General features: G+C 40.9%; 1 protein-coding gene across 14 annotated transcripts in view; it reads left to right on the top strand.

Annotated features, from left to right (window-relative positions):
- The window catches only part of DENND1A (DENN domain containing 1A), a 512085-nt gene that overhangs the window by 114215 nt on the left and 384869 nt on the right, over positions 1-13001 (top strand). The window contains exon 1 of one of the 14 annotated variants that reach the window (XM_045470410.1): positions 11358-11447. The exons of the other annotated variants lie outside the window; for them this stretch is intronic. Within the exon in view, the coding sequence (XP_045326366.1) occupies positions 11373-11447 (75 nt within the window). The 5' untranslated portion in view covers positions 11358-11372. Of the gene's footprint in view, positions 1-11357; positions 11448-13001 lie in introns of those variants that run through there. 14 annotated transcript variants of the gene reach the window in all.

Genomic DNA, 13001 nt, shown 5'->3' with positions numbered 1-13001 from the left:
AGAGAAAGGCCTGATCAATGCCCTGAGATAACACTCCACAGCCAGAGTTTACTGCGTCCTGTGAACTCAGTTACTCACCCCCGCCCCCTGTTGTGTCTGGGAAGAGTCAACCCTGACAAAGTCCCATTCCTATTCTTGGGGGATGATTTGCTTGTTTATACAAAGGTATCTATGTGAGGGACTGTGTGAGCAAGTCTGAGAGAAGAGCCATAACTGTCTTTGCTACACCTTTATCTCAATGTGCCCTGAGCACAGACTAATTCTCTGAGAACCCTAGTTTATTTGGTCTTGAAGAGCTTGAAGAACTTACTGGAATTTTGACAGTGGTTAGCTTTAGGCACTGTAGGGTTTGCATAGCGTCTGTTTTGTGTACCAGCCTTTTGCTGCCCTCTTAACTGCTCCCTTCTCTCCCCTGCCGGCCCACATTTCCTGTGGGTCCTGTTTCTCCAGCCCTGGCTCCTCACCTGGCTCTACAGAGCTTGCCTTCCCTTGTGATTCAGCATGGATGCAGAGTCCAGAGCGTAGGGAAACCCTGAGTGAACTTCATCCAGAAGAGAGTTATGCTTTTAAAACTGTTGCGGAAATGCAAGTGGAGGAGGAGAGATCTCACAGCGTTATTCCAAGCCAAGAATTCTTGTGTTATCTCCTACAAAGTGTTATTGGTTGAAATGGAGGCTGGGCCTTTATAGAATGCAGGTTTTATAGTAATGGAAGGAGGGAGGAAACCCCTCCAGATAATGAGGCGAAACCACAGAAGCAAAGTCGTGGAACCAAGCAGAGGACGAAAGGAGTCTTTAAAATTCTCATTGTTATGTCAAGTGTATCGGTCTATTTTAGGACAGTTATTGAATTAATTGCTTCTTTTCTTTCTTTTCTTTTAAGTTTATTTATTTACTAGAGAGACAGTGCAAGCGGGGGAGGGACAGAAAGGAAGAGGGAGACACAAAATCCAAGACAGGCTCCAGGCTCTGAGCTGTCAGTGCAGAGCCTGGCACGGGTCTCGAACTCACGAGCAGTGAGATCATGCCCTGAGCCGAAGTCAGACGCTCAACCAACTGAGCTACCCAGGTGCCCTGAGTTAATTGCTTCTTAATGGAAAATAAATATTTCAGTGTGCAGACTTCCTAAATCCTTAAAAAGGGCCTATATAGAATGGTATTTCAGTATTAGCCACTACTGCTTAAATTTAAAATTTCACTTCATTGAAAGGACTTTATTTTGTTTTCTGTCTTTTATGAGAGTCTTGTTAACTCGGTAGGATGGTTGGCCACAGGGAAAACCAGAAAGAAGTGCTTTCCTCAGGGCCATTTTCCTTTAAAGGATACTTGTAGATATGGATGTTTTACCAAAGCAGTGAGTTGTCTGAGGATTTTAGATCATAGGATGACAGAATTTTAGAGTACAAAACACTCTTTTAGTCAACACTTCCAGTTTATGTTTCAGAGAATTCACATTCAAAGACTTACTTATGATCACATAGTGGCAGAATCTAGGCCTGCTGATTTCCAATCTGATACTTTAGTATTCGTGCTAAATCTTTTTCATGTTATAATGGTTATTGCAATTTTCTGAAAGCTTACTAAAAATGATTGTGTGTTAAGAGTCAGATATTGTTCTAGGTGCAGAAGACACAAAGATAAATAAAAGTGGTTCTGCGTTCAAGAAGGGTAGGGTTAGGTAGGGAAAGTCAGCAAGTACATGGAAGATTGTCCAGTGTGATGATAGCACAGAGGTATGCACAGGAAGCGTATCAGTCAAGGTCTAGTTGAAGATAAGAGAAACCACTCTATCAGAAAAGGAGTGAATAGAGAGAATTCAGTCTTACGGGATCATTAGAAATCCTGAGTGTAGGAATACGCTTTAAGTTGAGTCTCCAGGAATGACTTTCAGAGTCACATTGTAGAGGTAGCTGGAAGATTCTGGAAGCTGCTATCCCAAATGTCAGCCCCAGGGTATTCCCACCTTTGACCACTTGGGCTTAGGAAGTGTCTAACAAATTTGTTGCCTCCAGAGCCATCATGCCATTCCTGCTAGTTCTGCATTAGAAAAAAAAAAAAATCTTTTTGTTCCCTCCTGGCTCTCTTCTTGCCTGTGCTCTGATTTCAGGTCTCACCAAGTGGATCTGATTGGTGGAGCCCAAATCATAGCTGGTACCCTAGTGTCAGGGGCCTTAGAGAAATAAAATTTTTAGCTTTCCAGCCTTTATAATACTAGAGGACCCATAGAGGGAGATTATAGTAGGGGTCTTACTAGTAATAGTGTTAGTAATAGTAATGGGGCGCCTGGGGGCCCAGTCGGTTAAGCGTCTGACTCCTGATTTCGCCTCGGGTCATGATCTCACAATTTATGAGTTCGAGCCCTGCATCAGGCCCTGTGCAGTTAGCACAGAGCCTGCTTGAGATTCTCTCTCTCTCTGCCCCTCCCCTGTTGGTGCTTGCTCTCTCTCTGTCTCTCAAAACAAACAAAACATAGTAATAGTAACAATGTAATATATATACATATAACAACGTAATATATACTATAATATATAGAACACATGATTTATATAATACATTGTGTACGCATGTAATGTAATTGTAACATAATGCTCAAAGTAGAGTGAGCCAGTCTATAGTTAACTGGGATCAAGGCCTGAGAGGGGCAATCAACCTGCTAGTGGTGGGAAAGAAAGGCCAGAGAATTTTCATTGAAAGGAGTACCTGACCTGAGACTCAAAGATGGAATTGAAGCTGTCTCACCTTTTCTGAGGAATGTTGTACCCGTTTCTGGTATTTATCAAGTCTGTAAAATAGCTATCCTCAGAGCTCTGTCCTCAGACGAGCAACATCAGTACGACTTTGGGACTTGTTAGAAATGGAATTTCTTGGGTGCCACCCAGACTTACTGAGACAGAAGCTGAATGAAGCCGTTCAGGTGATTTTGATGCACACCCAAGTTTCATAACCTCTGCTGTATTAGTCCAGTGAGTAAGACCTATAGTCAGCAGTAGTAGATTCCTGGAAGAGGCTGGTGGGGGGCATAATAAGCTATATATGCACCGTGATTAAAATCTATAGATTTTTGAGTTAAATCTATGGGTTTGAATCTTGGCTTTTACATTTGCCCATCTGTGTGATTAAGAGCCAGTGACGTCACCTCTCCTGGTCTTCTGGGGATAACAATACTTGCAGAATTGTTGAGCTTCAGTGACACGGGTCTGTGCTTCTCACAGATGGGACGCAGGATGGGCATAAAGTCTTTTGGAGGAGACTTGATGAGAAACACCCTTAAATTAATCTTTCTTGGGAAATTTTATAAAGGCATTTCAGAGTAGAGTTCAATTCAGAAAGCATTTATGGCAGGCAGTCTGCTCTGTGTTTGGCACTGTGCTTGAATGCCATGGTGCCTTGATTCTTGGGAAGGGTACAGATGGTAGAGAGATGTGGGTCCCGGCCTTGGGAACTGCTTATTTTATTAAGAAGACAAGTACTTAGACAAGGGAAGTAACAGTCTAAGATAGTAAAATAATTAGATGCACAGTCAGGTGTTAATAATTTATGATGCTACGAAAACAGTAAATATTACAGAAGCTCAGAGGAAATCAGTCATTGTGAATTGAAGTAATCAAGGGTAGATTCCTGGAAGAGGCAGACGGGGACATTATATGTGGGCTGTTTAAGTGAAATTTCTCAGGAGCATAGTCCTTTATTTACAGAGTTTTTTTTTCTCCTTTTTTCTTTTTCTTTTTAAATTATGAACGTTGTTTAAAAATGTGAAAAATTCAGGAAATAAGGCAAAACAAAACAAAACAAAACCCTGTAATTCCACAACTCAGACACATAGCTAGAAGTTTTGCTGGGTTTCCATTTTGTGTCTTCCGAAAAAAAAATTTTTTTTAATAGCAGTTGTTGTTATAGTGTGATACATCTTTATATTCCATTGTGAGTTAATTCTTAATGCAGTGATGTTAGCATTCTCCCATGTTGTTATAGACAAAACCTAATTTTGATGGTGGCATATAGGTGTTGGGTCACTTGAGTTTATTAACACTCCCAATTTTGGAAATGATGTTTGAAAAAACATAAAAGCAATTGTATTTCCTTGGGATAGATTCTGAGAAGTGGAATTACGAGGGTATGGATTGTGGGCTCAGGAAACATGTTGCCAAATTATTTGCTGGAAGGAGTGGTTGAATTTATGCTCCCTTTCTTCCTTCATTCTCTTTGACTCATTCAGTATTTATGTGCTAGGCCCTATTCCAGGTTCTGGGGATATAGTAGTGAATGAAATAGGCAAAATTCCCTGCCATCAGAAAGCATACACACTAGTAGGGGGAAACAGATAATAAGAAAGTATGTAGTATGTTGGATGATAAAATGTGCTAAGGAGAAAAATAAGACCGGGAGAGAGAACAAGGAATTGTGGGGAGAGGGAAATTATAATTTTAAATAAGGTGATTGGGCAAGGCAGCGCTGGGAAAGGAACTTGTGAATGAAGACAGATAACACATGCTTCATTCCTGGGTATTTATCTCACAGAGTGAATGGTGAGGGAAAGGGCCGCGAAGTGGAAGCATGGCTTACACGTTTGCAGAAAGGCAAGGAGACCTGTACGGCTGGAACAGAGTCAGGGGGCAGGCTAGTAGGAAGCGAGGTCAGAGAGTTGCTGGTGAAGGACGACCTGACTTAAGTGATAGGATTACTCTGGCTGCTGTGTCGAGAACAGTCTGTAGGGAATCAGAGGCAGGAGCAAGAGAACCCTTTGTTAGGACACTGTTGTAGTGACGGTGTTGTAGTGATGGTGTATCACTGTAGTGATGGTGACTTAGACCAGAGTGATAGTGGTGGGGATGGAGAGAAATGGTCAGAACTTGAGTTTATCTTGAAGATTCAGTTGACAGGATTGGCTGACAGATTGGATCTGAAATGTGGGAGAAAGATCAGGAGTTTGGCGTTGGACATGTTCAATGTGAGATGTCTGCTAAGGCATCCAAGTGGAGATGTTGAGTAGACAGTGAGATAAATGAGACCGGAGTTGGAAGAGGCCTGAGCTGAAGAAATAAGTGGAAAGTTGACAGTGCATGTTTGTATTTGTAGTGATGAGACTGAAAGAGACTGGCGAAGGAGGACATCAAGAAAGAAAAGTGAAGTCCAAGGACTGAGGTCTGGGGCCCTTCAGCAGGGAGAGGTTAGCGAGGAGCTTAAAAGAGAAGCCGTGAGTCAGAGGGACGCTCTGGAAGAGTGTCGAGTGGTGCTTATAGGCCAGGTAAGATGAGGAAGGAGGACTGATAATTGATGTTAGGAGTAAGAAGTGAGTTGGTGTGGTCATTAGTACGGGAGCAGTTTTACAGAAGTGCTGGGGCATAGAAGCTTGGTTGCCATGGGTTCAAAGAGAGTGAGAAGAGAGGAATTGGCAAGCGCGAGTATACTCTTGAAGTATATAGCTGTAAAGACAGTGAAAGAAATGGGGTGGTAGCTATGGGGGGCTTGCCCTTTTTTTTTTTTTTTTACATTTATTTATTTATTTTGAGAGAGACAATGTGAGTGGGGGAGGGGCAGAGAGAGAGAGAGGGAGAGAGAGAATCCCAAGCAGACTCCACACCAGCAGCACAGAGCCCAAAGTGGGGTCTGAACTCATGAAACCGTGAGATCATGACCTGTAACTGAGACTAAGAGTTGGACACTTAACTGATTGAGCCACCCAGGCGCCCCAGGGGCTTGACCTTTTAAAAAAGCATAGCAGAAATAACTGCATGTTGGCATGCTGATGGGAAAGATCCAGTAGAGAGGTAAAATTAATAACATAGAACTGGTAGAGCAATGTCTGAGTTGGCGAGAGGGGATGGGGTCCTGGTGCACAAGTGGAAGAAGGGCCTTTGCAAGGGCACAGACGGTTCATCGTATCAGTAGGACAAAGGCGGAGTCTGTGGGTCAGTGATCTCAAGTGGCTAGAAGACGTGGCGGAGGCTTGTGGGAGGTCTCTTCTGATTAATTTTCTCAGTGAAGGGGCAAACGAGGTAATTAGTGGCAATTGAGGATGGAGAAGGTTTGAGGGGAGAGAAGAAAGTATGAAATCCTCACCGTGGAGAACAAGAGAGTGAATGAGTTAAGGAGAATGTGGTATAATTACCTAAGCTCACTTAGAGTAAAGAATCCAAATTTAAAGCTAGATTAGTCAGCAGAGTTGGATGTTTTTCTCTAGCCGGTACCGGGGTGCAGGTGGATCATTGGATTTTTGCCAAGTAAGGTTGACAAAGTAAGGGAGGTATAAAGATGTCGAAGTATGGAAAAGAATGGTTATAAAATAGAATTTAAACTGGGTGAGGAGGATAGTGTGGACCTGAGGTGGATGAAGGGGAGTGAAAAGATTAGTAGAGTGTCCCTGTGGGGTTGAAGAATGAAGACAATACTGTAGGGACTGAACTAGAAGGGAGGGTCATGGTTGGAGGCTTAGGTGCTGGAAACTGATTATTGAGGGATTTTCCGGTTTTGGTAACTGCAGAGTTTGGGTATGACCATGGGAGTGAGTAGCTGAGATTGGGTAGAGGATCAGATCCTTGGCAGGGAGGAGGCCAAGGAATCAAGAATTCAGGGATTCGGAAGGATTGTCTGTGTGCATAGTGGAATCACTAAGACTTGTGGTGGGAGTGGCAGTGGAGTCAGTGTCCGTGCACCAGGATCCGTGTGACTCAAGGAACGAGGAGTAACCCCGGGATTGGTAGATGAGAACAGAGTGGGGGTTGGGGAGTGTAGTTGGAGAGTAGTTTGGCGACCTCAGGTTAAAATCTGGAATTTTGGACGATGAGGGAGAAAGGTCCAGAAGTGGAAACAAGGAACAGAGGCTTCCAGGATGGAGAGGAAGCATTCGGCAGTGGAGAGGGCTCCAGAGGAAGCCAGCAATAGGTCAGGGTGAGAACGTAAGAGCGGGAAGGGAGCTTAGTGCGAAGAGATTGAGAATTCTACTGATCACTGACCAGGAGTGCCAGAAGGCGAGTGAAGGAGTTTCAGTGAGTGTGCCAGTTTTGTTGTTCCTTTGCCAGCTACACTTCAAATTCATTGCACTTGTGATGGAGGACATGGTTCTCTGTCTTTTTAATTTTTTGAAGTGCCAGTGTAATTGAATGTTAATTCATAGAAGAATATACAGTTGGCCATGTTTGTAGATCGTGCTGCCTGACAGCATGAACTGGAAGGGTCTGATTTGGATGTGGGAGGAGGAGAAAGATGAGCAGAACATGTCCCGTTTTGTGGCAAAGCCGATTGATCAGGCTGGCTAGGTTTGGAGATTGATTTTTAAGAAACAGAGATGAAATTGGGTGGTTTGGTCTTAATGGCCAGGCCAAGGATTCTAGACAAGTCTAGCTTTACAGCACAAAGGTCTTGAAAGATGTTAAAAGTGGAAAAGGTCCTCAAAAAAATGGAGTGTAGAATTGTCAAATGATCCAGCCATTCCAATTTTGGACATATATCCAGAAGAAGTGAAAACAGGGACTTGCACAAATATTTGTACACTCCTGTTCATAGCAGCATTATTTACGATAGCCAGAGCTAGAAGAAACTCGTGTCCACAGATAGATGAATGGACAAATAAAATGTATACCCATTCAGTGGAGTATTATTCACCCTTAAAAAGGAGGGAGGGGCGCCTGGGTGACTCAATCGGTTAAGCATCTGACTCTTGGTTTCTGCTCAGGTCATGATCTCAGTTTCGTGAGTTCGAGCGGGGTTGTCTCTGTCTCCCTTCTCTGTCTGCCCCTCCCTGGCTCACGCCATCTCTGTCTCTCTCAAAATAAATATATAAACTCGGGGAAAACGGGAAATTCTGACACATGGCCACAACATGGATGAGCCTTGAAGACCTTGTGCTGAGTGAAATAAGCCAGTCACACAAGGATACATACTGTATAATTCCACTTATATGAGGCACCTAGAGACGGAAAGTAGAATGGTGATTGCTAGGGGTTTTGGGGAGGGGGGAAAATTGGAAGTTATTTAGTGGGTTCAGAGTTTTAGTTAGAGAAATAGGAGAAAGTTTTGGCAGTAGATGATAGTGATGGTTGTACAGTAATTCAGTAGCTGGATTGTGTACTTAAAAATGTTAAAATGGCAAATTATATATATATTTTACTCTCTGCTACCCTCCCACCCCCCACAAGTGGTATAGGATATATAGGTGCTGCTTCTTTAATGGTACAGACAAGGACTAGGCAGCAATAGCTTGTTTCCAGGGAAAGAGAGGCAGAATTCTGTCTATAAGAAAGTCTTCTGGTTGACAGGCACAGTATATATCCCTTGCTGAGGTGTCAGCTCTATCAGTACTAATGTGGTAGTTTGGCCTTAGCATTGGGGTTCTCAGTATGGTTTAGAGGCAGTGGAAACACATTTCCCAAGTAGGAAAACATTTTCTCTGTGTTCTTATTCATTCGGTTTAGCAAATAATTTCTTTCGTAGATAATCCAAGGACAACCTCTACTCTATAAAAATACTCAAAGTTCATCGGAATTCATCTTTTCATTCTTTTTTTTTTTTTTTTTAATGTTTATTTATTTTGAGAGCTAGAGAGAGCGAGTGCCAGCAAGTTTGAGCAGGGGAGGGGCAGATCCCTCCCTTGAGATCATGACCTGAGCCAAAATCAAGAGTCGGACGCTTAACCGACTGAGCCATCCAGGCGCCCCTTGGAATTCATCTTTTAATTATCATATTTACTAGTTGAATTGAGTGCTAGTTACTTTGGAGTCATTTTATTTATATCCTCAACTTGGCAAAGGAGTTTAAATCGAGAAATTGGAAAGCTCTCATTCATAATCTGCTAAGGCCCATTTCATGACAACATGTTTTGGTTATTTGTCCAGATGTATTCTTATTGTTGAGTCACAATAGTAACTAGAAGACAGATCCACGGGAGGACATACATAAATAAAGCCAAAAAAGAAAGCCACTGTTGGATTCTTGGGAGTCTGATGGATCCATGCTGAATCCCAGCTCTGTTTCTTAACTGAATTTGTTCTTAGCCTCACTTCTCTTATTTATAAAACAGGGATACATGTACTTACCTGGCAGAGTTGTTGTTATGATTAATTAAGATAATAAAATAAACCATCTCTGGCAACAACTGGGATACATAGGCATTCAGTAAATGGTAGCTGGTAGGTAATATTGTAATTATTACTGCAAAAATGTTTAACGGAACTGTTTCTGAACCCCGGAATGCAAACTTAGAACGCAAAGAAATTAGCAGAAAGGTCCTTCCATTTATACAGAGATTCACCTCAGGGTTTCTGTAAATCTGGGAGAGTCCCTAGTGCATTTGATGTTTACAGATCATTAGCAAACAGATGCCAGGAGGCAAATAAACTGTAGCTTAAGGATTTTCGAATCACTGACGATGAAGAGAAAAGCAGTTTCTGATAAAGTTATAACATCTCTAAGTACATAGTGGCAGGCAATGGGAAAATTTTAATTGGGTTTATAAAAGTTTATTTCAGGAACACATGTACTTCCAATTTGAGGCATACCTATACATCTGTAGCCATCTAATTTATAGTGCTTGCTTATTTCTCCACTGGGGTTAATAATAAAACAACAACTAATATTTATTGTGTGCTTACTTATATGCCAATGTGTCTTTAGGAAGGAAGCCTGTAGCGTTCAGAGGCTTGTTTTCAATGGGATGTTTTAAAATTGGCCTTTTATCCATTTAGAGAGGCGGGTATTTAAGGAGTGTGTTCTGTTTATTCTGTTTTGCCAAAATATGTGTTGAGCAGTTGTAACAGGACAGACCTTTTGCAGGAGACCAAGCTAAGTAGAACACGGGCCCTGGCCTCACCAAATACTGACTCCCTGTCCCCTGGACTGTTCACAAGGGGGCTTGTGGTAGCACGAGATGAACCATGCGTGGTCTGGTCCTAGATTCCACGTCTGGCTCTGTCACTTCTTCCCTGAAGCTTTTCCTGTCCTTGTGAAAATTGGGTTCGATGCCCTTCTTCTGATCCTGGCACAGCACTTGGCAAGCTCTGTGGTTATTGTTTAATTCTGCGGATTCTCCGCTAGGGTTACACTGTAGACTCCTTGAGAGAGCAAGGACTGGCCCCTTCCTCATCTGGGCCAGCCACTTCTGCATATTTGTGCTGTGAATAAATACTGATTTCTAATTTTGGACAAATGGTAACCTATTGCTTTCTTTAACGATGATGCACTTACGATAGTCCTAATGTCATAGCTTTGTTATGAGGATAAAATTAGAAATTTTATTTTAAATTCCTATCACAGAGCCTGGCACATAGTGGGTACATGGTCAGTCGTTGTATTTGAATAACTGATGAAGTTCTCTCTTCCCCCCTGGATCTGATAGAGGTGTTCTATCTATTTGTGAAAAGACTGTATGCAGTGATGTTACATTTGTAGTACACAAAGGACACAGCTTCATTTAGGTTGAGTCTGAAGTAGTTATTCACATTGGAATAAAAGTCGGACACTTATGGTACACATTCAAAAGAGGGGCTAAAACAAATCCTAACTTACAGGGAAGTTAAATGGAAACCTGGGATTTTAACCGTTAAAAAAAACAAAAAAGGACCTTCATCAATATTTATCAGTTTGATAGATTTTAGCAATTAGTTCCAAACTTAGAACTGATTTTTAAGAACCTAAATATTTAAATAACAATGAAAGTTGAAAACTAGGATGTTCAGCAGGCAAAAAAGAGAAGTATAAGTGCACGTATTCTCTTGACTTTTTTCGTCTCTCCAGGACACCCCCTTTTTCCATTTTAAAGCTCCCTTTGGGGGGCGCCTAGGTGACTCATTTGGTTAAGTGTCTGACTCTGGATTTCAGCTCAGGTCATGATCTCTCACAGTTTATCGGTTCGAGCCCCACATTGGGCTCTGTACTGACAGTGCAGAGCCTGCTTGGGATTCTCTGTCTCCCACTCTCTCTGCTTCTCTGCCTTTCTCTCTTTCCATCTCTGTCTGTGTCTCTCTCTCACATACATACATACCTACATACACACACACACACACGTTAAAAAAAAAATAAAGCCCCCTTTGGAATTCGACTTGTGTTTGATTTTGGGGTTCATGTGGCATAAGTTTGATTGAGAATCAGGTTTTCATAGACCTTTTGTGGATGGAATTAATTATGAAAAATATTTCAAATTATTGGTAAGTAGCGGCATTTGCTAGTCAAAAATCTATCACCCTTCCCTAGAAAGAGAGATGAAACTCCCAAGATTTTACTGCATAATGTCAGTGGACTTATTATTTGTAGAACAGTTGATGCATTTAGGACTTGCTGATTCACTTAATTGGTAACTGTACTACATTCATAAGTCCAACAACTGAAAACAATAGGTCAGTGTCTGCTGTTTATGCATAAATAGTCACATCAGAGTGGGATATGTCTGAAAGGCAGAATCTGTTAGTTTCAGGAGGAATCTGGCACGTGAATGGTTCCATTGCTTACCCTTCTGAGGTGGGTCGTGCTCTCCTTCCCTGAATAATGTTGTCTGGGTTTTTGTTGTAGGTGTAGACGGTGACCTGTTCTTGTGTTATCAAGCTGGCTGCTGTTAAGTAGTATTTGAATGTGTTTTAAATGCCAGTGTTGAGGGAAAAGGCTAGACTGGATACATAGTTTTAAAACCAGTGATGACTCAAAGTTTTCTGTTTTCCTGCCTTTATGTTTTAGAGCAAAAAGTTAAAACCTACAATAATTTTTGTTCAAGAAATTCCACTTTTACATGGAAACCAAATGTTCATTTAAAGGACTTTGAAATGCCTTTTTATAATAGTGAATTATATTCCTTTGTAATTTCAGGGTAAAACCTGCATTTTGAAATCAATAATTTTTTGAGAAGAAGTAATTTTTAATTTAAAAACATTTTTAAAGGAAAGACAACATAAATTATTTTGTTCCACTGTTAAGAAGAAGGAAATCATGTTGATGTTTTTTTTTAACTATGTACAACATTTGTAATATTCCTTTCAAAAATACATTATTTTTAATGAGTAAATTTTAACTATGATAAGTGGAATAGTTTAGTAGAATAATTGTATTTAGTTAAAATGCTATAGTAATGATTTAGGTATTTTGTAATATAAAGTAAGTGAAACTGACTCTTTATAACAGTAATGAGTTTAATAGGTAGTGTCCTTAAAGCTCTGTTTTAGTGCAGTCCAGTTTGCATTCATACTGTCCAGAAACTTTAATGCTACATTATACAAAAAAAAAAAAAAAAAAAGAACTTTTCTTCATGAAGATTAAAAAAAAAAAGTTTATTTCTGAGTGCGTTTTGGGGAAGATTGAGCTCGTCCTCAAAATATACGACTTCTCAGACTACTTTCTGAGAGTGACCGTTTTCAGCGTATAAAATTTGAAAATGTCATTAGGGAAAGAGCAGGGTAATGGACTATTTACCCGTTTGCAGCATATTCTCATCTTCTCATCTGGAAAATTAAATCTGATTACAGCTTGGATTAACAGTTACGGTTGTGGGAGAGAGGAAGATGATACCTTAAACAACATGGAATTGAACAATGAGATTATATCGTTTATAGCTAATTTTAAAGGCTAGATTTTGAAGGGAAGATTTTTATAATTGTAAGCTTTAATATGTTCACCGTTTTGTTTCTTACTGACTGAAATATCCTAGAGGTAATGACTGGATAAACTGAGAGGGCATTAAATGTAATGCTTTCTGCCTTGATGCCTACCATGTTAAAAGTGAAAGCAATGTAGATTCCCGTGTTAACGGCTACATTTGCAGTTTCTCTGAAATTTCCTAAAAGAGCTCCAGCTCTAGAAGATTGTGACATTTGGTTAGTGTGCCGTTACACATTTCATAGAAAAATGAAGTCAGTGTATTTTTTGATAGTCAGTTAAAGTGTCACGCCTTGACCCTTCAAATGGAGTCCTTGGTGTGACAGAGAAAAACAGGCAAATAACTTGGTAAGGTGTGAGTGTGTGCACACATACTGGTTCCTGATCTACAAATGAGCCCTCATACATAACCACAGTACTTTTATGAAT

The sequence above is a fragment of the Leopardus geoffroyi genome, chromosome D4 (assembly GCF_018350155.1).
Source record: "Leopardus geoffroyi isolate Oge1 chromosome D4, O.geoffroyi_Oge1_pat1.0, whole genome shotgun sequence".
Taxonomy (NCBI): domain Eukaryota; kingdom Metazoa; phylum Chordata; class Mammalia; order Carnivora; family Felidae; genus Leopardus; species Leopardus geoffroyi.
Note: the sequence above shows the minus strand (reverse complement) of the source record. Positions and strands in the feature narration are given on the sequence as shown.